The sequence below is a fragment of the Sebastes fasciatus genome, chromosome 18 (genome assembly GCF_043250625.1).
Source record: "Sebastes fasciatus isolate fSebFas1 chromosome 18, fSebFas1.pri, whole genome shotgun sequence".
NCBI lineage: Eukaryota > Metazoa > Chordata > Actinopteri > Perciformes > Sebastidae > Sebastes > Sebastes fasciatus.
In genome coordinates this window covers 18505510-18531764 of record NC_133812.1, presented here as the reverse complement: position 1 = coordinate 18531764, position 26255 = coordinate 18505510, and the positions used below count along the sequence as shown (strand labels likewise).

At 41.4% G+C, this 26255-nt stretch overlaps 1 protein-coding gene across 1 annotated transcript in view; it reads right to left on the bottom strand.

The window, feature by feature from the left end:
• Window positions 1-25137, bottom strand: part of sesn1 (sestrin 1) — a 61534-nt gene extending 36397 nt beyond the window's left edge. The window contains exons 1-2 of the mRNA XM_074616542.1: window positions 25024-25137; window positions 22594-22913 (exon numbers count right to left, since the gene is read on the bottom strand). Of these exons, the coding sequence (XP_074472643.1) occupies window positions 22594-22872 (279 nt within the window). The 5' untranslated portion in view covers window positions 22873-22913; window positions 25024-25137. The remainder of the gene's footprint in view (window positions 1-22593; window positions 22914-25023) is intronic.
• Window positions 25138-26255: the final 1118 nt, after the last annotated feature.

Here is a 26255-nt window from a genome sequence, read left to right as displayed (position 1 = left end):
GGCCAGAAGACTGCACATTTCACACAAGTTTGCTGCACGACAGCGTCATGAATGGCTCACCACTTAGTTTATACCAGTGTACAGCTCCGTGTCTGTTTGCATACACACTTTTATGTATGCATAACTGTGACTTATGTATGCGTCATTCTGTTAAGTACTGTAACCTTTCAACTCTAAGTAAACTGACCCAGAGGCAGGAAGAACATGCAGTACGTACGGGGCAGCAGGAATGTTCCCGTACTTTCTGTACCCACATAAAAACTGAGACTGTGTACGTTCAATGTGTGTTCAGCAGATGATTTATGCATCTGTAGGTATCTGGTGGCTGTATAACCAGCTTTATGGAAAGGACAGATAAGCAAAGTCCTGATTTGAGGGTGATACCTCTGCACACAAGGGGACAATACATATAAAAGCTCTTGCAATTATTTGTTTATGTTGAATTTGTTGCCATGAGAATGTGTCCAGACAGGAAAATGAGACGCATGGAGCCATAGGATATCTTGACACCACATGCCTGAACATGTAACTCTGCAAAACAGCCCTCAGCAGTCTGCTGCAGGGGGTGAATAAAAGGTTGAATGAAATATAATATATATAGGCTAACACATGCACGTTGCAACACACACATACACATACATTATAACACTTGTTTACTCATCTGTGTGGCATGACTTTGACAAAAATAATTAGTAATTGGTCCAAGGGAGAAACTACAATTACAGCTACAGTAAGAACAATGTGACATTGGCCGTTCACTAAATCTCTCCTCTGAACACTGGTTTTCCAATCATAACATTTCAACAGTAACTATGTACGGCAGGTGTGTCGAGCTTTGGCGTTTTCTCAACATGCTGCAGCAGTGTGCTCGGGGCAATAGTAAGAGTGATTCTCAGTAAACAAGTTCGGTGGTGTCATTTTTTTGCTTTTTCAAAACCATTAAATTAAATTGTAAAAAGTAGATTAAACAGAGTGTTCATCTGCTCAAATGTAAGGGTGTAAGAACATATCGATACACGGGAGTATCACGATATTATGTGTTGTGATACTGTATCGATTCTCCGAAACACCCGGTCGCCGGCTATTCAATCTTTCGGAGGTTGTAACTGGTTCAGTTTTAAAGCTAGAGTAAATATACTGGCATCATATGAAACTACAAAACCAAATGAATGTCCATGTCATACTAGCTTGTCAAGTCTCTAGCCCTGATCCCCAGTACCATACGGTACTGTACAAAAACGAGTACCGTCATGTTTTCAGAATTTTGGCAGGTTCTTGTGACATCCTTATTGTATGTATAATTTTTTCATCCACACCATTGATATGAATGAACATTGGAAATACATGGAGAGATTGTAGGTGAAATTATTATTGTATTACTGCAAGTGGAAATAGTGTTTATGGACTGATCTGATATGAGAAGATCAATCTCATCAACATCTTAAAATTGTCTCTGTCACTGCCTCTTCCACAGTGCGCCCCACTAACTAACTTTATCCTAGGAGTCAGAAGAAACATTCAGTTTAAATCTTTCTATTCTAAAAATGACACAGCATTACAAGTAATCAGTTTTATACCCAACCCTGGTGCAGGCACAAAAACACACTCTCGCTTTGTTTGAGCAGAGAGCAGGTGAACAAGGAGAGCTCTGTTCTGCTGGCAGCCTGAACATCAACAAGAGAGCAAGCAGTTGATAGAAATACATCAACCCAAAGAGTGAAGACAAACAAATGTGACATAAGGAGAGGGGCGTGGCTTGAGGGCGCCTCTGCTTTTGTCACATGATGCTCAGAGGAGTGCATGTACGCAAGTAACCCACGCATTAGTAACCCTAACCTTTTTCCTCAGACTAGCCCGGGGGTCACTAATGCCTCTGAGCACACCCAGACACTCTTCCTCAAACACACACACACACACACACACACACACACACACACACACACACAGTGAGATGGTAAACAAGGAGGGGATGGACGCTGCCATGCTCTCAGCTTTCATAACTAGCACAAATCCTGGCCATCACCCTGCTAATAAACACACTCGTGACTATACACACACACACATCTACACGCACATAATCAATGCAGATTGTAGCGAGCACTGTTCAAACATACCTGTATTGAAACTATGACATCAACTGTAACTTTAACCTCAAACAGCCCTGAAAACTGCGGTCAAAAAACAGTAATCTTGATAGCCTGCAGTGCATGACCTAACTAAATGTGAGGAGAAACCCTTTTGCCGGCTCAACAGTAGAGTAAATGTGTGCGCACAAAAAATGCAAAACACCATAAATCTATACTAGCGATAATAACAAATTCTTTGCCGTTTTGAAGCCTCGAGTTCTGCATTTTGTCCGTCGCCATCTTGGTTATTTTCAACCAGAAGTGACACAAGAGGGTGGAGCTAAGCACAACTGAACCGTTACCTTTCACAAACAGAAAACACTGTGAAAAGACAACGCCGTGGTGGCAACCTGTCAATCACAAGGTAGCCACGCCCTAAATCATACCCTGCTTTATCGTCTATTTGACTCTAAATGGGACCATAGTTTACTAAATGAACATCATGCTGTATTGAAGAAGACTTGAAACTAGTGATTGAAACCATAAACTCATGTTTGCAATGTTTACTGAGGTAATAAATCAAATGAGAAGTAGGCTCATTTTCTCATAGACTTCTATACAATCAGACTTCTTTTTGCAACCAGAGGAGTCGCCCCCTGCTGGCTATTAGAAAGAATGACAGTTTAAGGCACTTCAGCATTGGCTTCACTTTTCAGACCACTGAGTTGCCCACTGGCCTAACTAGAATTGAGAACAGTAAAATATCTCCCTGAGTAAACCTGTGGGGCTCACCTGTTGACGCAATGGCTGACCTCTCACCCCCAGAAAATGTACAGAACTTTTTGTACAAACTGAGACAAAAACATCTCAAGCTCTTCCTACATCCTTGGCACCTGTGATTGGAAAACAACAGCTCTCCGGACACAGACCCACCTACTGTAGCCGTCCAGTTTGCTTTAACTTCATAGACTCATAACTGCTGTGTGCTTCACCCGTGACACAGCGATCATGTTATGTCAATGAAAAACACAAGTGATTTAGCTGCTGTTGATGATAAACTGGCTCTTTTCTTGCATGCAAGGGCAGGCCTGACCGCAGAAACATGTTGATGTGATTACCAGAGATAAAGATGTCGATTTTCCTCTATCACAACAAAAAGCTTTCATGCAGTTGTTGGTCAACTTTATATGGGAAGGGCTGCTGGCTCATTAATGGTGCTGAGTGACTAAATTAGGCTAGCCTGGTTGTGATTTTCAGGGGGCTCAGCACAACAACACACACACAAACACACACACACACACACACACACACACACACACACACACAGACACACCCACACACAAAGAAAAGCAAACAAACATCCCAGTTTCCTAGAAGGTTTTGAATGAGATCCAATGGAAGTTTTCCAGAAAGTACACGTAACTCCCCCCTCCTCCCAAATCGCTTCCCTTCTGTTTCAGCACATCGCAATCACACCCCAACCCCAATATCCCCTTCCTCCATCCACCCCTCCTCGCTCTCTGGCTGCACATAAACAGATTCTAGAGGTGTGTCTCCTCTTAGCCAATAGCAGCCCTCTCAAGCGGTGCATCTGGGCCAATCACAGCGGCCGGTAGGAGCAGCCGTCTCTCCTTCTGTTATAACGGCAGTTGTTGTTTTGCTGCTCTCTGTGTTTTCTGCGTTCGGAGTGATGGATGGAGGGAATAAAGAGGAGGTCAGGTCAGGCATTAATAGGCTTTGAGTGCTTGCCCACAATTAGGTGGGGGCTAATCCCAAATTCACAAGTGTATGTGTGTGTGTGCACAGTGCACGCACACACACACACTTTTGTTTTACCCTATACAGCATTCACATGCTCTTTATCATTATCTATCTCTCGTCCTCCCTCTCCCTCCCTCAAAACACACACAGACCAGACTTTGTTTCTTGCACATAAACATCATTCACATCCTCCCGCCCTCCCACACACACACACACACACACACACCAACACACACACAGTTGCTGGTTATATCTGGTCAGAGGGTGTGGAGAGCTTGCAATAGGGGAAAGACTGTCTGTCCAGTACAAACAGGGCACCTGTCAAACCAGTCAACAACAAACCGAGATAATTCTGCACTTCCCATATCAACATCAGCACGAAATAGAAGTTCAAAATAAACTGACTGTTCAGCAAAAAGTAGTTCTCGTTTTGCAAACTATTTCAGTATATCAAAAGTACATCTAGTTTTAGATACTGGAAGGCTTTACAGCACAAGAGATACAAAAAAAAGTACTACATGCTTTACGCAGAAACAATCTGTAGAAGGAAAAAACATTCAAGACTTGTTTTTCTCACTCTTCCCTCTTAAAGTCAGATTTATGCAATAGGGTTGTGTTGCACAATGCAGCAACCAGAGTGTTGTTTGCAACTCCTGTAACGTCTCAAAAGAAAAATCTTGAGCAAACACGTCCCTTATCAGGAGATGTGTAACCGCTCAGGCCTCCTGCGATATCAGCAGTAACAAAAAGCATCGTTGTGTGGCGACCGCGAATGACCACATCAAATCAGATGTGAAAACAAGCTTGATTTGGCATGAACGCTCCTCTATCTGTTTTTTCTTTCTTCTCACATGTATGAGGAGGGAAAACTTCTGAGACGAGGGAGTGATGACAGCATGTTTGGATGAACGTCTCGGCTGGACGGTCACCGTAACACACCTGCGTTCAGAAACACGCGGAGACACGTGGTATTTCACAGAGGTTCAACAACGGATCGTTTTTCCTTCTTCAGCCGTATTCCAATGTGAGGAAAGACGGTTCACTTTACAAATACATTTTCAAGCTTGAATGGACTATTGGTGCCGCAACAAAGGATTATTTTTATAACTGATGCATGTATTGATTTTTCTAGACGATTAACTAAAGCCCGCCTGATCGCCACTGAGGCCAACGCTGATATTGATTTTTGAGAGTTTAAAAAAAATCTGTTAATGCTATATAGGTCGATATTCATAAACATAAAACAAGATTTTAACAAAGATTTGGTAATGCAAGAATTGTGACCAGGATATGCACTGAGATTCTACATTACCACAAACATTAGTTGGCATTAGTTATCAAAGAAGAAAAATGGGGCACAACATTAATTCAATGTCTTTGCAGCTTCATATTCTATTTAAATATCATTGCTGGGGCCTTTTCAGAAGCAAAAATACCAACTGCAATCAAGATGAACTCCTCCAATTGCTTGTTTTGTTTTGACCAAGAGTACAAAACCCCAAAATATTCCACTTACAATGTAAGAAAAGTAGCAAATCGTCACATTAGAGAAGCTGGAAGCAAAAAATGTTCACCATTTTCAATTGGTAAATGACTTAATTAATTATGAAATTGGTGACAAACAGTTAATTGAATCCACATATATTTTAAGGATTAGAGACTACATATATTTCCGAGTATATTTCCACTTTTAACTATAACGACAAGAAAGCATTTCTTCACCACGCAGATACCTGTTTGGATGCTTTTCAACAGACTCTTAAAATCAACATCAAGCATGGAAAGTCTTTTTACAGTCGGGTTTTTAGACTTGAGCTTTGCCTTTAAATAGCTTTTTTGTCAGAATCAGTACCTATTAAAAGGCACAGTGTGTAGGATTTGGCGGCATCTAGGGGTGTGATTGCAACCCCTTAACTCACTTAACATTTCTGCTAATAGTTCCCACGAAATGTTACACACTGTTCCTTCAATAAACATCACTACGACTGTGCACGAGTTGACTAACAACAACAAAACAACATATTTGCAACAAGGCCAGCTCCATTAAATTAGGAGCAGACATTAAAAATACACGCAAAGCACACACGCTATAATCGAAAAAACAAACAGAATGGCGTGGATTTCGCTGCAAGGCAACGCTGCAAAGAAAAATAAGCAAAGCGTCCAGACGAAGATAAGCAAACACACACAACTGACAAAGAAAATGACAGATGGGCAACGCAGCCACTGAGAGAGGAACATAGTTTTGTGTTGACGTGTTTGATTACTTGTAAAGTATAGTAAATGATGTGTTAAGTATGGGAAATAATTGGGTTATCTATTCATGCATCATTATCTGCCTACTCAGCTACATCTACCTATTTATGAAGGCCAGTTTAGACAGACAGCAACATCATAGAGCAGCTGCAGCATTTAACCTCAATCAATCTTAGTCTTACTGATTTTAAGATATAAATCTGACTAATGTGCTCCCTGGCTGGACACTGAGAAAACGTGTTACATAAGTTACCGAACATCACTTGTTTGCTTTCTTTCCTGACATCACATCTGCGCTGTGTATAATTTACGACCAGGGGTCCTTATAGAGTTCCTTCCTTCCCCTCCTTCTTTCCTGACGTCAAGTGACGAGAAGTGAGCCAATGGGCCACTGACACACCCTTAAAGTAAGCCAATAAGCGACTGGGAGCATGTCGCTGATTGATATCCCGAGGGGAGCCCATGTCCGAGTGCGCTCATGCGGGTCATGAGGGGGATGTGGACTCCTTCTCTCCATTTCTGAGATTTGAAAAAGCTGATATTAGTTTAGGGCTTATATAGAGATATTTACCAGGATGTTATCCCCAGTGGTAAAAAAAGAGGGGGGAAAATTGAGCTGACTGAGTGACTCGAGGGTTTGTGTATATTTTGTGTTGGATGGTTGCCAACCTTTACATGCCCGGTTTCCTACGGGCCTCTGAGTGTTTACTGCAACAGGACTAGAAATCTACAGAGGAACGGACAAGGTGTGGCAACAAGCCAGCAAAAGACTATTCAGGAACCAGATGGAGAAGTTGTTTTTGTCTCGCTCACCATCGATCTCCCTATGGCCTAGATACTTCTGTTCTCTCAAGAGTTTAGCCAAGCTTGGCCCCTACCATTCTTGTACTTCTAAGCTCCCTAAAAGTCAAAATCTGGGCTTTTCTTCCCTACATTTCCCTCCACTAGAGCCTGGTTTTCTCACTAATGTGCAAGATATCGCTTTGTTTTATCAAGATTCTTTCGCAACCAGACGTATATCTTCTTTGTTCTACTTTCTCTGACGTCTCGTTGCATGTTTTCTCTGCACCTCATTCCTTTCCCCTGTTTCTTTTCAGTGTTCTTTCTACTTTACCTCACTGTGCCCGTTCATTCACCTACCTCCATTCCAACCTCTCTGTTGCTCATTAAACAATGGATTGCATTGTTTCCAAACATTTCTACTTGTTAAGATCTCTGCCTTAATGTGCTCTTTGGCCTCAGAGATTATACTTGGTATTTTCAAAGAGCGGGCTCATTCTTACTTCCTAATCACCGTTGGCAGAGACATACGGCACACTAACAGTAACCCTACACACCCTGGTTGAAATGCACTGGAATGCATTATCTGATGTATTACAACCTGCAAAGTCACATTAAGGACAGAGTTTCTATCCACATATACATTTTGTTTACTAGGCCACCAAATATAGACTTCCACAGTCCCTCATGAGTTAAAGATTAATCCTCAGATTTTCCCTGTTGTTGACCTGTGAGTCCAGCAGTTCATTTTAATCATGCTGTAATTGGGCTAATTTCTCCTGAATTACAGTAAAGTGGAGACCCTCTGTAGCACTCTCAAGGACTCTTGGGAGCGTCTGAGCTCAATTTTGAGAACCACTGCCATAATTCATCTGTCTTAATGACTCAGCAGGTAAGAAAACATGTTATGAAACAATCTATACAGAGAACACAAAGTCCAAATCAAAGAAGAGCCTAAAATGTTTCTACGGTTCAACGAAAGGTCTGATATGAACCTCATCTTCACTAAACTGAAATAGGAATCAAAGAAGGAAAACAACAAATAGACAAAAAAAACTAATAAAGAATGTTAGTTTGAACTTTCGTTAGTTTGAATCCGTTATCTTATGCTGTAAGAAGATGTACAAATTTCCTCCTCTGAATGAAAAACTAGCTCCAATTTCTCCAAATAAGACTAAATACATCAAACATTGTATAGCACATAATGTGTATTAAAAAAAATGCAATGTTGTTAACACCAGTGTAAGATAAAACCGTGATGACAACAGGTTACTGTAAACTAAAGGAAGCAGATAAACAGATAAATACAATTAAACAAAGCATGTCAAAACCAAGCGGCAACCTCCGTTGCTGAGAAATGAAACCAACGCAGAAGCGCCAAAAACTGTAGTTCATCAAATGGCCACTTGAGGCTGGCTCCAAAAGTGAGTCAATCCCCATAGACCCCCATGTTGAAACTTCACAAACATGTTTACGGCCTGGTTTTGGTCTCTATAGCTTATTTGTTACCCTGTTCATGACAACTGTACAGGATTGAATATTTATATATTTCACCCGTTTAACTTATATTAAGGCTTAAAGTTCGGCATAATTGAGGGCGTGACCGCTTTGAGTGACAGGTGGGTGTCCTATCAGGTCGCTAGCTGTCTGCTCTGCTGCATCACCCGGACCGCCTCAACTCTACCGACTTTCCACCTCTTCACCATTTTTGGATTAGCCAGGAGTTAGGCTGTTGTCACTTTCAAGATGGCAACAACCAGAGCCACCCACTTTGAGCTTCACAACGGCTCTTCAGAAACCTGAGGTGACGTCACGGAGACTACATTCATATTTTATAGTCTATGGTTAAAACAGAATGCAATAAGAAAAATATCAAAACAACCACTAACTAAAAGCAAAGTTAAAACACATTTTCCTAATGCACAAACATTTTATTAACATCTCTCTGACAAAATGAAGGCCTGATGAAAAGTCTTAGTAGTTAAAAAAGGAGCTTATCCACGCCGTATGTTTCTTGTTTTAAGGAAACTGTCTACAGAAAAGAGTCTGCAAAACAAAGCTCCATTAGTCCAGCCTGTTGATTTTCCAGATTTTCTGAGTCATCCACAGGGAGAAACAACCTGCCTTTTGCAATGTTCTTCAGGTGGTAAAATGTATTGAAGTTGCATTTCATGTGTGTGACTCAAAGTTCAAATCTCAATCAAACATCCAAATTTCTTAAAGTAAAGCCAGCAGATTTGTGCCAACTACTAAAACGAACTTATCTCAGATCAGCTGGAAGAACCAACGAGACATCCACTTCACTTCACTGATGACTAACTTGTGTGTTTGTAATATCATCAAGGTGGCTAAAGCCAACATCTGGAATAATTCAAAAGGAGGGCACAACCTCAATTATTGGTGCAAACAACAAAACACCAGTATTTTCCTGCAGGGCTCATGAGTCACAAGGGCTCAGCTTACAAAGGCCACAGTTACATGATGTGTTCAGGGACCAGCTTCTAGTTTATATCCAACCTGACTCCTTGTTACGTAATGTGCTATCAGAACATTCCTGGAGTGCTTAATGTAGCGGGAATATGTGTGTGTGTGTGTGTGTGTGTGTGTGTGCATCGGGGTGGGGGTCTGGCCTCAATAGGGGGTCTAATAAACCCTCAAGGTGTGATTGATGACAACATGATGTAACACTATCTCGTCCAATTACTGTGTTGGGACATGTAGTACAAGTGTGTGAGCGGTAGGAGGGTAAACAACTCTGTGCACTTGCTTTGCACCTTCGAGATGAAGTTTCCATCCTTTATGCAGTCATGAACTTTAAAACCGTTGAACTGTTAAAACCAACAAAAAAAAAGGGAACAAACGCATTTCCTCTTTGACACGTGAGTCTTCTTTTAGTTAGACACCAGACACACGAGCATCTGAAGTGACCAAATCAACAGAGACGGCAACCACACTGGTCTCATGGTGAGTGCACACACACAAACACCTCTGAGTTTCACTGCTCACAGAAAGGAGGGGCAGAGTGTGAAAAACATACCAACAGGCTGCGTTCAACCCCCAATTATAGAGTATCATCTTTAACACAAAGGCATATTTTAAGATAGTTTGTGAACTAAGAAAATTAGCATTTCTGACAGCTCATAACTTTGTCTATATTGACTTTCACACACAGTATTAGGCTGTGCCTGCTGTAGAGAAAGGTGAAATACTGATATAACATCCTTACATATCATGGGGGATTTTGGTTATTATATAATGGAGTATCTAAAATGTGTGTTTACCTATGTTGACAGTTAAAAGGTGCAATGTGCAAGATATGGCCCGAATTTTTAGTTTAAAACATTTAAATGTGAAGAAGATGTTACAGTGTTGACGTTATATCAAAGACATCTATGCATCGTGTTGCAGAGATATCTACTGAAATGAGCATTCTAGCCAACTTGCCTCGGCCCGTCCTGTCTTGTAATACAATTTGTTCCTCGAGAGGCAATAGTGAGTCACTGTAGCATCAGTGACTGCCCTCAGTCCAGAGAACGAAGAAGTAAAGCTGCCCACGAGGGCTGTCAATAATACATGGTCTGTGTACGTTTCGATAGTTCGTTGATTGGATTAAATCCTCTGTAAACCCACACAGGTGTTTTCAATTAATTTGGCTGATTAGACCTCTTCTCAGGACTGTGTGTGCGTGTATTGACTAATTGAGTGACATCTTCCTGTGTCTCCTGTTAGCTTTGTTGCACCTGTTGCACCATCGTTTTTATTGGTCGATGAAGATTAGTGACCTAATAAATTCCCATCAAAGCTCTGGCCCACCTTCAACCTGAGCAGAGGTCTTATCAACCAGAATAACTAAAACACCTGTGTGGGTTCAAAGGCTTTAAATCCAAAGTGGCAGAAACGAACAACCACTCTCACCCTCACATCGTCCTCCCCGCCACCAGGAGACTACTTCGCCGGGAGTAGAGTGTGTGGAAGCTTCGGGAGACGGACGGACCTCCAGTTAGCAGTTAGCTTGAATTCAGCCAGAAGTGCAAACCCCAGCTCTGGGGTCTGATTCTGGGGGTCTGCTCTGACTCCCCACCAGATAAGCATACTCACTGTTGCTGCCGATACACAGGTTAGACCCAGTGCCAAATCAGAGTCGCCACAGCCGGCGACTGAAGCTCTGGAGCCGCCACACGCTCCCTTCCTGGCGAAGTAGTCCCCCATTGGCAGGGAGGACTGCTATCCCAAAGCCAAGCCAATAAACAAACTATCAAAACGTACGCGGACCGTACAGCCCGTACAACGTAAACTATAGGCCGACGCCACACGTGAAGATTATAAGATAGCAGTGTTATTTTGACCGGCTCTCAGAGTTTCAGAAGTTTGGTTGAATTTTGCGTATTCTTGCCCTGCTGTTGTTGTTTTGTTTTTGTTTTTTTAAATAACAGATGACAGTAATTGTATGTATTTAGATTGTACGGATCCAGTAGTAGAGGTGAAATACTGACCCCTCTTTGTTTGGAGCATGTGGCTACACGTTACCCAGTGCACCTTTAAACCTGCAATAGCTGTTTTTGTTTGCCACTTTGCCAGTTCATGAGACAGAGTCATGTTCCTCTGTGTCCTCCGAGTGCTCCTGATGGCATTGCATGGCAAGATTTCCCCGCGCCAGAAGGAAAATAACCGATCAGAGCCAAACAGGTCTCTAAAGCAGCTGTCAATCACTGCTTGCGAAACTCACAAACTCGGATCAAACTGTCAAACTAGGCAGCGCTGAACAAATATAAATCAAGAATGTTACTTTAATGCCAATTTCTCACCTCAAATGTTTTCAGTAACATATTTTAGTGTACTGTTTATCACCACATTTTACACATATGTATCATTATCAGGTATTTGATAAAAGAATGTCTTGTCAATGTCACCCAGCCTGACTCTTCTGTCAGCCGACTGTAGGATTTATCACCAGCAATTAATCTTGATCCTCAAAGTGTCTGGTGTGGTGGATCAATATCATCAGAAGTATTTTGGCACAGTATCTGGTGACACTTACAAAACTAGATGCTTCGTGACAGCTGGCTGCAACCTACAACCATAAATACCATTAAGGTGAGGGTGGCAAAAATAGCACATTTATAGCCAGTACAGACTTGTAGGTGCACCAGTGTTATAATAGATTATGTCATTTGAATTTTTGATAATGAACATAGTGTATCTTGTTCCTATTTTTAGCCCAGTTTTAGGACAATGCAGCAGGACAAACATCCTGAAATATGACATTGACTTTGGAGAGGGTGCTACTCATGCGGCAAGCTGTCACTTTTTATGTGAGCCAATGAATGTTTTCTGTGTATTTTATGTTTGCAAATGTGCTTCCCTCAAATTGCACCTTGAGGGGATGGATAAAATAGTCTGCATTGAACTGAAATGAAGACAAGCAACCTTAATCCAAATGAGTATGTGCTTCACTTGCTAAAGACCGTGACTTTATTTAAGCGTTTATTAAGTTGTCCACTTACTTTCTTTCCCCTAAAATCGACCATGTATAAAAAGTGTTACGAGTCTTACATTTCTCATTCGATGTAGATAAAAACATGTTAAAATGAAAGCTGAGAGTTGACACTTAAACCTCACAATCATTGTTTCATTTCAGACTTTCTGACTACACTGTATGTATGTTTTTGTAAAGATGTATGTGTGTGTGATATGACACCAAATAACCTCCAACACAAAGGTGCATGTCCAGATTTAAGGCATACACTGGTCGGGTTGAGTGTTTTCCTACCTTAAGTAACCACTGTGAAGTACTTTTTACAAACACTGCATGTCAATCACACACGCTGACACTCACTCTCTCCCTCTGTGCCTCTAACACACACAAACACACACACACACACACTCACACTTCGACCTGATTTTGGAGCAAAAGAGCTGAGGTCAGAGGTGAACGACTGTGGGAACGCGGAGGTCCCGTAGCGTGAAACTGTCACCGTCCTGACAAACTGGCCTGTAACATAAACAAGCGCACATACATCAGCTCGGGACAATACCCCCGAGAAGAGAGCACAATACCACCTCCACCACTCCACACTGGGCCTGAAACAATACCACACACGCTGAAACAACATCAGAGCCGGGTCTAAGCCAACACGGCACTGGGTAAACTGAAGCAACGCCATTCGGTGAGCGGCACCACACAATGCCTGCAATGGGAAACGATCCATCAGGTGCTGACCACAGCGAAGTTCATGTCTCAAAGTGTGGGGTCTTTGCAAGATTGGACGAGGTGCACGGAGGTGAACAAGCCCTTGTGAGCGCCGTGTGTGTCCTGCTGCATGTTTAACGTTTTCTTTCAAGACTAAAGGCAGGTAGCCTTTAAACTCACAGAAAAGCCTACACAGTTGTTACACCTCTGTGTATATACATATTTATTACTTCTCTATACATACTACATTCCTGTTTACACTTCTGTGTACATACATTACTTCTCATCATACATATACATACTACATCCTGTTTACATTCCGTTTTCCCATCTGAAATACTGTCATCAACTAAATTAGTATGTCATTATTTCTGACGCACAGACCCATTATGGCAGTCCAACTCTCAAAACCCTTAAACCTGTGTTGTTCATGGGCGCAACAATCTAATCTGTTAACAACTCCTTGATAGAACAATGAATCATCTGGTCTATAAAATGTCAAAACAATGAAAAATGTCCCTCACAATTTCCCAGACCACAAGTTGAGGCCTTCAAATTGCTTGTTTTGTCCAATCAATGGTCCAAAACCAAGGGTTGACATACAACAGAGAAAAGCAGCTGGAACCAGTAAACGCTTTGCATTTTTGCACGATAAATGACTTAAACAGTCAATCCATCATGAAAATTGTTGATTTTGTTGGTTGTTCAGCAGCATCTTCTGCTCAAGTCAAAAGCAGACACAGCGACTTAAAATCAATACAGAATTGCAGCTATTCACCTGGATTCAGGTTGAACTAAATGTCAGTGGTTGCACAATATTTCCTGATGAGAACAGGAGCGAGTGTCCCTAATATTTTGTTTGTGTATACCAGCTGGCTAAGCCCAGTGTTGAGCCTGTGTGGTTTGTATCCTAATAGGGGCTACCTCAGACTGAGGCCTGGACCGCAGCCACAGGGCTATTCATGCTTTGTGACCTGATCCGCAGATGCCTCTAAATCCTGCATGCTCACTGCTATAAATCTCTCAAGACCCGTAAACACACAACACACACACTCACACTCAAAGGCAGACCGATCAACACACACATAGGCAGACATGAGCACGTAGAAAAAGTCCCACACACACACAAACACATATACTGGATGAACGCCCAGTGACCAGGGCAAAAGGAAAAAAATAAAATCATGTGCAGCATTGCATGCATTCAGCCCAACACATGGAAAATTCCCATCCAGCAACTTGAGAGGAGAGCAAAGTGAAGGCTACAGGCTGGTACAGAGCGCCCTCATGTGTCCATACAGGTGAACGGCTTCAGTCATTCAATACGCGGTGTGAATGATGAAACCACTCAATGAGCAATTCTTTTTCATCAAGTAAAGAGCCTAGCATTAAGAGGGTGGAGGATAAAAGGCATATATTGATTTTTCTCGAATACTGCCTCCACTGGACAATAACCTTCATCATTCATTTATGAATTCGATCAAATTAATCCTGAACAGATGGCACGCAAGTCGATAGATGACAGTGTCCGAGACCAGGGGCCGAGTGTATGAGGCAAGTGGGGAGATATGCAGCCACTTCTATATCAGCAAGATTTATTTTGTTGGATTGTGTGAGTGTGTGTTTGAATACTCCCTCAGGATATCCAAAAGCCTACAGAAATATACATGGGTATACTGTAGGTTTGGTTTCAGAAGCAGGGGACACACAATTAAGTCAGACAGAGCTGCATCGATTAGTTGTCAACTATTAAAATTAATGTAGTTTAAAAGTTTAAGTATTTTTTAAAGAAAAAAAAAGTCAAAATGATCTGATTCCAGCTTCTTAAATGTGAATATGTTCTGGTCTCTTTACTCCTCTGTGACAGTAAACTGAATATCTTTGAGTTGTGGACAAAACAAGACATTTGAGGACGTCCTCTTGGGCTTTGGGAAACACAAAATATCGACATTCTATAGACCAAACAACTGATCGATTTATCAAGAAAATAATCAACAGATTAATCAACAATGAAAATAATAGTTAGTTGCAGCCCTACAGTTAGAGGTTCTTCAACCAAAAGATATTTACTGTATGTGTGTATATGTGTATTATTAGACTAACACTTAACTAATCTTAACTACAAAGAGAGAGGGGCAAGAAGACGTGCTAATTGTCTATATAGACTTAGTGCTGCACTCATGTGTATACACAAGAAGTGACAGAAATAGTTGTGTTAAGAAAGAAAGAAAAGAAAGCTTGAGAGAGAAGGAGAAACCCAGCTTGCCGCTTCACCTCCACACAGCTGGCCAATCACTGCGAGGAGTGAATGTCAGATTGTCAGTTTCGGGAAGTTACAGACATTTTCAGACGCAGTCCCCCCAATTCCAACGCCAGAAAGGCCTTATTCACAGCAGACATTTGGACTTATAAATCATAATAGGAAAGGCACAGGTGTTACTAATAACATAGAACTCAGCCATCATTCATTTCATCACTCACACCTTTGCTTTTACTGCGACGTGTGTTAAAATGTCTGCCGTGAAAACAGGTCTATTGCTACAGGATGATGTAATGCTGTCACAAGATTACAGGGTCAATATACTGTAGGTTTCACTGCAGATATTTTGACTTGTCACAGCAGGAAAAGCACAGGTGTAGCTGTCCTCGACCAAAGAAATTCAACTAACACTCATACATTTCTGTCGACTAATCAATTAGTTGATTTAATCATTCAGATCTGTAAAACTGAGTTTCTCCACAAAGAATTACACTTTAAATCTTGTTGCAGATGTGCTTATAATTTTCTTTGAAACAAGTCATTCAGCATGAAAAAGCATAAAAAATGACTAATTGCTTAGTGTCCAAGTGAACTGTGTCAGTGAGCCAACATGCACAATACCAGCCATTAGTTATGTTGTTATTACTCCTGTGTTGTTCATGCCATGAGAAGTCCTAATGTATGCTGTGAAAAGGGGGTCAACGGTGCAGAAAGAAAACATTAAAGTTGTCCCTGTGGATGAACCGGTTTAGGAAAGGTGTTGTTAAACTAACATGATTTCTTTGACATTTCAGCACATACCTAGAATTACTTTAGGTATGATGCAGTTATACAAGTTTCAGTTTCAACAAAAAAGGAGAGTCGAACACGATCTTGTGAGAGGCGTGTTGGGGAAAAGGAATAGGACCTAACGAAGCAGCAGAAGACTTAATTAATAATTTGCGAATTTTAATTCCATATGCGAGTTATAAATATCACATTATGGCAATGAGAGAGAGAGAGAGAGAGAGAGAGTGAGCCTTGTTTATTCAACGGCACCATGTGATCACCCTATCTCTATTCTTCTGATAGGAGCAACACAGTAAACCCTGCTCTACCTGAGGTTGCATGCAGAGCAGGAGAACATGGCTATTATTATATCCACGCATTGAACGTTTTTATTTATGTGCCTTTTCTGCATGAGTTTGTTATTTATTTCCACCTCCTGCTGCAGCACTTTGTTACTGTTGTCCACCGCCTTGCCTCCTCTCTCCACACCCTCCTCCTCCTCCTCCTCCTCCTCCTCAGTCTCGGGGTGTGTAGGTGAGACAAGCTGAGCCTTGCAATGTATGCTTGATCTGATGGGAGACAACTGCAACTAAGCCAGGGTGGATTGCATGGATGTGAGCTTGGATGACAAAGTGACCTGATTATCAACTATCTATTTGGGTTTTACTCTGATTTAGGGACATTTAAAGTGTGGGGTTCAGTTCTGGAAGAGACAGATATTATTATTATTAGAGAAATGATTCAGGCTCCGGAGAGCGGGGCTCGTAGACTCGGGGTGCTAGTAGTTTTCCACTGGAGGTTGCTGACTGAATACAGAGAAAGACGGTGTTTGTTCCACCTCTTGCATGATCTATTCAATCGCCGTTACTTTCCCCCACATCTGTTGTTCAACCTTCGCAACATTTCTACTTTATTTCTTTCCATCTCCCTCCCTCTCTTTCTCCCTCTCAATTCCTGAATAGCGCTGCCAGAAATAATCGCAGACGAGCCAGCACCCACACCCCCAAGGAACGGTGTCAACCAACCCACCCCATCACTGCACCTCATGCCACTGGTACCATGACGACTGCTCAGGCTCTGCAAAAGCCCGTACCCAACACTAGCCCATCCCTCCCTCGGTGCCAGGATAATGCAGCCTTTACATGTTTTAGTGGAACAGATGAAGAATGATGATGCTCACAGGGAACAAATTAAAGATTTTCTTTCTACAGGAAAATGTTTCTGAGATTTTTTGCATGTGTGATAACAGCTAAAAATGGAAAATTGTGCTTTTTTTGTATCATTTATTCAGGCTTACAACAGGATTGACAGTGACCTAGTTGCACACTTCCCACATGCCCCCTCCTCGCTAGTCTTCCCGAGTTTACAGCCGGCAGCATGCTGGAAGGTGGGGGTCTGTCTGTGTTGTAGGATCAAAGTGGGGGCTTGTGTGTTAGTATGCTTCCCTAGCATGTTAGAAATGGTCTGGCAAAACAGGCATTTGGTGCTGGAAAGTCAAGATATTGTATAAATCATGTACGTCGCTCGTTCATTGTGCCACACCCCATCCCCTCCAAAAAATTTCATTAAAATCCATCACGGACTTTTGGAGTAATCCTCCAAACGGACAAACCAACAAACCAACGCTGGTGAAAACATAACTTCCTTCCTAGGCCTTTGGCCTTGGCGGAGGTAAAAATACACATGGATGATAGTGCAAGCTGCACGGAGAGGGGGGGCAATCGTACTCGGGCAGCTTGGCGGAGGTCTGCGCTCTCCGAGTGCCATTCTATTATCAATTTAGACGACGTAATTGTGTATCACGATTGATATCTGATTTCATCACGATACGTTTCCATTGAAAGGTTAAGGTTAGGGTAAGTTATCATACTGAATTCATCACCCAGCCCTATTTACAAGGATATAAAATGGTGAAAAGCAGCAAATCAAGTATCACAACTGTTAATTTTCTTGAATCATTGATTAACCAATTAATCATTTAAGCTCTAAATTGCACCTAAACTTTGAAAAGGAACAGAATAGAAGCTAAAATGCATCATTGTGCAGCTATCATTGTCAGCATCGCCAGGACCGAAAACAATAAGAGGTTTGAAGGAGTATAGAAAAGCTTTAAATGGCCACAATATGAACATAAAGCTTCATGTAGTTTAGTTAGATTGAACATCCCACAGACTGTACACAGACACACTGCCAGTGCACACACACACACCCACACACCAGCTCCTATAAACACTGTCCCATCACTCTACCCAGCTGGCTGGCAGCTGTGAGTCCACAGCTTTATTTCTCTATCACATCCTCCATATCCATGGAGCACTGTACAGTTACTGTGCCAAAGGTCACCGCCTGCTGCCGCTGCTGCTGCTGCTACTTTCTCTCCCCCCTCAACATGCAATTTGTCTGACCTGGTTCGAGCCGAGATCGGCCATAATCCAGCAGATCTGTCCAGACCACAAGGCTCTCTCCCCATGGGTCCTCCTCACTCTGTCTACAGAGTAAGCAGAGGTAGAGGACTGGAGGCATGCACACACAAAACACGTTGACACATACAGTACACTCACAAAGACAGGTACATACACACCCACGTTCATGTACAAAAGCATATGAAAAGGAGAGAAATCCTTGTCACTGTGACAGCGGGCAAAAACTTTAACAACTCTGTTACGGCCTACGAGTGGACTTTGACTCTCTGAAAAGCAATGTTGCATCTGTCCACACTCCTGTCTGTCAAGGTTGACAAGACAGGTTTGTTTATATAGCCTCACCACAAGCATGCCACCTTAAAGCCAGGTTTATACAGACAACAAGCTTTCCCAGACAAAACCAAATCTATAATCAATATAAAAATGGATGATACATTTGAGGGCCAATTCAAATATGGATTTTATAACCGTATATGTGCAACCATACTGTACATATTTCAGTCTTGACACACGGATTTAAAGGCAATGCACACCCTTTACAACCAATATGACAGGGACCTTGTGCACCTGCTATGAATGAATCAAACCTGAAAAAGCAACGTGATCAATATCTGATGCCATCTCCTCCGAGGGCCTGGAGTCCCTCCCAAGCTTTTCATGTGGAGGCAGAAATGTGTTCTGGGTTATTCTGGGAGGAGGTCAGATCCAGGAAGCCAATTCACTTAATTAATCACACGTAAGTGTTTATTAGAGGAGCTGCTGAGTCATCCTCGATGTCCATAATTAGCTAAATAAGTATGTGTAAAAAAAAAAATTAGGAGCAGCGTAAGCTTGAAAGACACACAGCCTTTGTCTTCGTCAGAGAAAAACAAGTTAGCTGAAGTCTACTCCAGGACTGTCGCTTCTGTAAAACAAAATCTCTAAAAAATGAATCTCTCATCTCTTTTATTTCCCATTTCCCAAGTTGCAACTCCATTTCCGAATCCAAAAGAAGATGGTTGCTCATTTTATAGAGTAAGAGGCCAGAAAAAATATAAAATAATGGGAAAAACATTAACATGGATAACTACACCTGATAAATACACTTTCTAATTTTAGTTCAAATTATACAAATTGAACAAATCAGTTACCAGAAACAAATTAGAGTCACAACTTGGGGAATGGGATAAACATCTTCTTTACTGCACAGCAAACTGAATATTTTTTTTTTATCCTTATGGACAAAGGAGTCTTTGATGATTCTGGAAATACCTTCAAAAATGCAGTTAATGTTGTTAAACAACCCGCTGGGTTTTCGAAAGATTGCCAGGGATTTATCTTTCAGAAAAACAGATGCTTAGCTCAGTGGCTCGAATGTTATGATAATACATGAGAGGAACAGACTGGGACTATGCACTTCTGCACAATGATGAATTGTGCATTAGGACATTAGAGTAAGAAAGACCTTGTTGTAGAACAAGCTGCTATACTAACAAAGTAAGATGCTCTATTTATTATGTTATTTAGTCAGACCTAAAATGGACTTGACCGCATTGCTAGTTGACCATATGAACTCAGAACTGGACTGACTCAAATTCAAAGAGACTCTAAGCCCATGTGGTATTTACTGTTTACTACATCATTTCATCTCTGTAGGCTGCACATGTGGACAAAGTCTCACCAGTCTGCATCACAAGAAAAGGTTGATCTTTTGAGAGTAGCTCTTAATTTCAAGTTTAGGGTAGAGGGCTAACTCAATGGAGTAATTACATAACACAAAGAAACCCCTCTCTGTCTCCGTCCAGCCGCCCAAGACTGGGCTCCTTTCATCCAGTGAGGGAACATGGTGACCGGAGAGCGAGAGGGACGATGGAGTCTGCCCACCCCTTTCATAGACTCAGAACAAACACTTGCTATTGTCTCTCTTGGTTTGTGTGTGCATTTGTCTTCACCGTCGTTACCCCGTGGTCCAATATATGCATTAGATCAATAAAGCTCAGCAAGGTCAACCGCCTTGACTATAGCCCCAGGATGACCCTCTGTCTGTTGACCATACTGGCAGGATTGCACAGGTAAGTGATTTTGACCCCCATATGTTCACCCCAGCAAATCCCGGCTTGCAGGAACCCAACCACCCAACCCCCCGTGCACAACCCTATTTTCGTCCGCGACCCCGTAACCCTTGACCTCAGAAATATCGGGGCAACATAACACAGCAAACATTCGAGCCCATTCCTTTTAGCTGTGAACACAGCTTGACCTGCATATTCACAGGGTGCCTTGAAAAACAAGCAACTACTCAGATTGCAAAAAAACAGGCAACTGAGGTTAATGCTAGGACCAGAGAAGGGCCTGTGGCCTTTAGAGGAGAGATGTTTCTGAATCTCTATTTTATCATATGGGTTCCTCAACTATTATTGGATCTAGTGGTGCCTTCAAATGGGGTCGAGTTTACAGTGTTCATAAGTAGAGTCCATATGGACGCCCCCCTCTTGTGGTATTCACAACCTTGTGAGTGGAAAGTTTCTTAAAACATATGCCAATACGCATTAGCATATGTTTTAATGTATTACAGTAGCACATATTATTAAAGGCTTTTTATTTTTACTATCTACTGCATACTGTATGAGTGCCTGGAATTCGATTTTTTCATGCCACACCTTTCCCATGGACGAGGGCATTCCTCCTTTTTAAAATTATTACTGGATGTACTTTCACAGATGATAAAATGTACAAAATAAACTGTGGTTATGCACATTGGGGCAATAAACTAGCAAAAACTAATTTTGCAAGCCATGAGGATATTAAGAGACATTATTGTTACCAAGCAGGAGGCCTTCCTCTTCTAGAGGAGGGGGTTGGTATGAGGAAAGGACTGTCTGCGCTTTCAAAGATTTTGTCTTTAATCGGCGGATCTGCTGGAATTAGAGGTCTGTCTGAGCCCAAACCCCCCTCCCTTACCCCCTTCCATCCCTGACAACGTGAGAAAAGTGTGTGTGTGTGTGTGTGTGTGTGTGTGTGTGTGTGTGTGTGAGATGGTCAGGGGGGTCTTCAACCATGGGACCAGAACGACATGAGCTGCCACATTGGGCTCGCAAAATGCACCCTTTGGCAAGCCCAAAGCAAATGCAGCTTAGCATAATTCAAAAATACCAGACGGTGTGTACTGTGGTGCACTGCTAAACCCGCAAAGCAGCTTTCTCCCTCACTCATCTCTCTCTGCCCCTCTCCTCCATCTTCCAAAAAACACTTCCGCACAAACAGGAATTAATGCCACTGCCAAACAGCCTATTTCCTCAGAATAACAACGTGTCAGGCCATCAAAAGTTGTCGGGCTTAGTTTTGCTTATTAGAGGACTCATTAAGTGGAACAGGCCACGGCTAACGCCACGGAAAAGCCAGGATAAACCCAATATTTTGTTTTTCTGCAAGTAAATACTGACAAAATGTAATAAATTTCAAAATGCTTTGGCGCCAACATTAATCATCAACACATATGAACCATGAATATACATGTATTGGAAGTCCACTTCTTATACTAAGGCTGGTTCAGAAAGAATTGACAACAACTTGAATCAAATTCAGCTACATGCTGTGAACTGAATCCAATTTACACCCCACCACATCTGCAATAACATCAAAAACTGCACGGCATACTGATAGTGCTGACATTGATTTTAGCTGATAGAAGGATATGATGTCAGCAGATGGTTGTGACAGACCAGTGGTCAGTGTGATGTCTCCCCTTCAGCCAGCCCAAATCCTTGTAATATTAAACCAGTCAAATTGTTTATACAAATTCTTCTCTGTGCATGTATGCATATGGTTGAAGGGCTGGATTGGTAAATCCTTCACTCTTGTTGTGTTTAAGTGTTAATGAGTTCATGGTGCTTCATCGTGTCACTGAATGTAATCCACTTGACTAAACATGCAATGGGTCTCGATGACGTTCTGACTCAACCACATTGTTTGCAATGCTTATGAAGAGGTGAAGAGTGGAGCAGATGGCAGCAGAACAATAGTATGGGAGGACATACAGTATGAGAGCCTGGTGCAGCTCAATGCAATATAAAACAAGAAGCTCGATTATGAGCTGTATGAATCTCCTACCTGGACGCCCCGTAGAAGTCGAACGCATCGCTCCTTGACGTCGTCAAAGGGACACTGTTTGGACAGCATGAGGAGGTGAGCCAGGGTGTCATTCAGGTCGCTGTTAGGAGGGCTCCCAGAGGCTGGGGGCGACGGGGCCAGTGACGGTATGGGTCTGATGGCCTCCACTTTCCTCATGACGTCCTGGCGGATGCTCTCCATGACTTCAGTTCTGGAGATGGCATCCCGGCTGCCCAGCCCATTCCACATCCCCAGAGACTCCTGGTCCTGCACTTCCATCTTCTGATGTAGGACTAACGTTTGTGCTGTCTTACAACAGGCTATGCAACAAATAAAACAGTGTATGTTTACATCAGAGAGTAAAAAAACAACCTTATAATGTTTTAATGTTATTCTAATGTGCATGCACCTACTGTATAATATCACAGTGTCAAATAGCATTGCAGGAATTAGAGCCTGACTGATAAATTGGACAGCCGATACTATTGGCCGATAGATATATTGTATCAGCACATATGTCAGCTGAGAAGTGACAAAAAATTGCAGAACATACCTGTATATGTAAAAATGTGTGTGCAAATTATTCGCAATTACATACTTTGTTCACCAAGGAGCCCTTACAAGTTTCTTTTTCTTTTTTGGTTTAATGTTTTTTATTAGTTTTCCATTAAACCCATCTGTTTGCAGCATATATTAGAAATAAAAGTACATACAAGCATAGAACAGCTGCATTATCCAAATTGTTACATTTATGAAAGGTACCCTACCGATCCCTCTCCCCCACTCAACACACCCCAACTCGCCCAACCATCTCCATTGTGCCCTTAAGTCCAAATCTTCACTAGAGTGATTGTCACAAGTTTATTTTTCAACTGCAAAACGTCACATCAGTAAAAGACATGAGCAATATCAATAAATCCTCTATCTATATGGTATTCTTATTAGGGCTGTCAAAGTTAACGCAATAATAACCACCACTAATGCACCACTAATTTCTTTAATGCATTAACTCAATCAATCTTTCAGAGGTTGTAGTGGGCTTTTAAAGCTATAGTGAAGATACTGGCATCATATGAAAATACAAAACCTGAGGAATCATTGGTACCAACCATGTCATACTAGCGCGAAGGAGGTTAAATAACGCTCCAAACTTGGGTTAAATTTGGGGTTTCTTGGCATGAATACAGGGACTTAAACCCAGATCATGCTGAATATTTAAATATTTGGTCTGTTACTAGCTTCCAAGAAGAAAAAAAGCCTGGTTTACAGACTGTTTACTGATGTTAAGCCCACCAATAATCTGGCAATTAAAGTGTTATTGCCACATAGCTTTTGTAAACCGACGTTGGTTTATGGTTAGTGACTTTATATTTGCATATATATATAAATATATAAATATATAAAATATATATACATACTGGGTAAATTTCATCATATTGCCCGAACCTACTTACTAAATATCTTGGTCACAATCCCTTAAAAAACATTTTTTATGGATTTTTATCAGGTGCTATGTGTTTATGTAGAGAATAAACAAAAATATCATACCATGTATCTATCTGTTATCTGATTTCTTAACATTTCTTGGCATGAATACACAGGATTTAAACCCAGATCATGCTGAAAATTTAAATATTAACATTTGGTCTGTTAAAAGCTTAGTTAACAGACTGTTTACTGATCTTAAACCCACCAATAATCTGGCAATTAAAGGTGTTATTGCCACATAGCTTTTGTAAACCGACGTTGGTTTATTGTTAGTGACTTTATACTTGAATATTAGACATAATCATGACTGAAAATGTGCAACTTGTGAGTTAGCTAGTGAGTCCATTCAATGTCTCCCTGGCTTCCTAAATATATATGTATATATATAAAAAATAAATATATATATATATACATACATACTGGGTAAATTTCATCATATTGCCCGAACCTACTCACTAAATATCTTGGTCACAATCCCTTAAAAAAACAAATTAAATAGATTTTGTATCTGTTATCTGATTTCTTACCATTCCTTGGCATGAATACAGGGATTTAAACCCAGATCATGCTGAAAAAAAATTTAATATTGATATTTGGTCTGTTAAAAGCCTGGTAAACAGACTGTTTACTGATGTTAAGCCCCACCAATAATCTGGCAATTAAAGTGTTATTGCCACATAGCTTTTGTAAACCGACGTTGGTTTATTGTTAGTGACTTTATATGTGAATATTAGACATATAATGAATGAAAACGTGCAAATAAGCAACTTGTCAGTCAGTCAGCTAGTGAGTCCATTCAATCTCTCCCTGGCTTCCTCTCAAACTGCCCGTTAACAAAGACACCAGTAAAGTACAACAACACCACGGTCATAACAGCATCCCTACATAGATAACCTTTTACTGTGGAACAAAAACAGAAGCTGTCATTCTCTAAATACTCACTTTATCCTCATTCTTCGGTGCAGGTCTTCTGCTACTGGACGCCTTGTTGACAGCACACTGACCAGTTAACGTTAGTCCCACCAGGGTAAGAAACGGCTTGACGGTTAACAGTTTGATTGACAGGCCAAGCCGGCCAATGAGATGAGTCTCTGGGCGTTCTAGGGCGGGGCCGTGGAGCATTCTGATAAAATGATTGGTTGCCAGGGTTGAGGGGGAAGGTTTTATGGGAGTTGGATTCTCTTCGTTCGGTGTGTGTTCTGGAAGGTAGAGCTTAAGAACTACATCTCCCATCATCATTTTGTGGGCAGCAGCCCCCCCACCTTCTGTTGTTTATCAGAAATAAACTGAGAGGCTGAGGAGAGAGAGAGAGAGAGAGAGAGAGAGACAGAGAGAGAGAGAGAGAGAGAGAGCTGGCAGACTATGTTGCTGTCTGCTATAAACTGAGGGACAGGGATATAAACTGAGGGACAGGGACATAAACTGAGGGACAGGGACAGTGACATAAACTGAGGGACAGTGACATAAACTGAGGGACAGTGACATAAACTGAGGGACAGGGACATAAACTGAGGGACAGGGACAGTGACATAAACTGAGGGACAGGGACATAAACTGAGGGATGGTGACATAAACTGAGGGACAGGGACAGTGACATAAACTGAGGGACAGGGACAGCTGTCTGCACCTTGTTGTTGTGTGATTGTTTATTAATTTGCTTCGTTTCCTGTTTATATCGTTGTTCCAATTGATTGACTGAAAATTATTTTGTATTTTATTTTATTGATGTTAATGAAATGTAACTATTGTAAATTTTCATCATTTGAAAATGCTTTGGCAATATGCACAGTGTTACGTCATGCCAATAAAGCCATTTGAATTGAATTGAGAGAGAGAGAGAGAGAGAGAGAGAGAGAGAGAGAGATGTTGTACATTTCCATTTGATTCGATTTCTATTTAACCTAATTTGTATTTAACTAAAATGCCAAATTACACCCTGAAAAGCCTTTTTTAATGCCAGTTAAAAAATATAAACATGCAACTGTCAATGTCAAAAGACGTTAAAATTGAATTCTGTGTCATATAATGCAAGTCTGTGTTAGGGACAAAGGTATAGAGTTTTTTGTAAAATGAGAAACCAAAAAAAATCTACTTAAGATAGATAGATAGATAGTAACTTTATTGATCCCGAGGGAAATTCAAGTTTCCAGCATCACAGTTCCATAGTGCAAAAC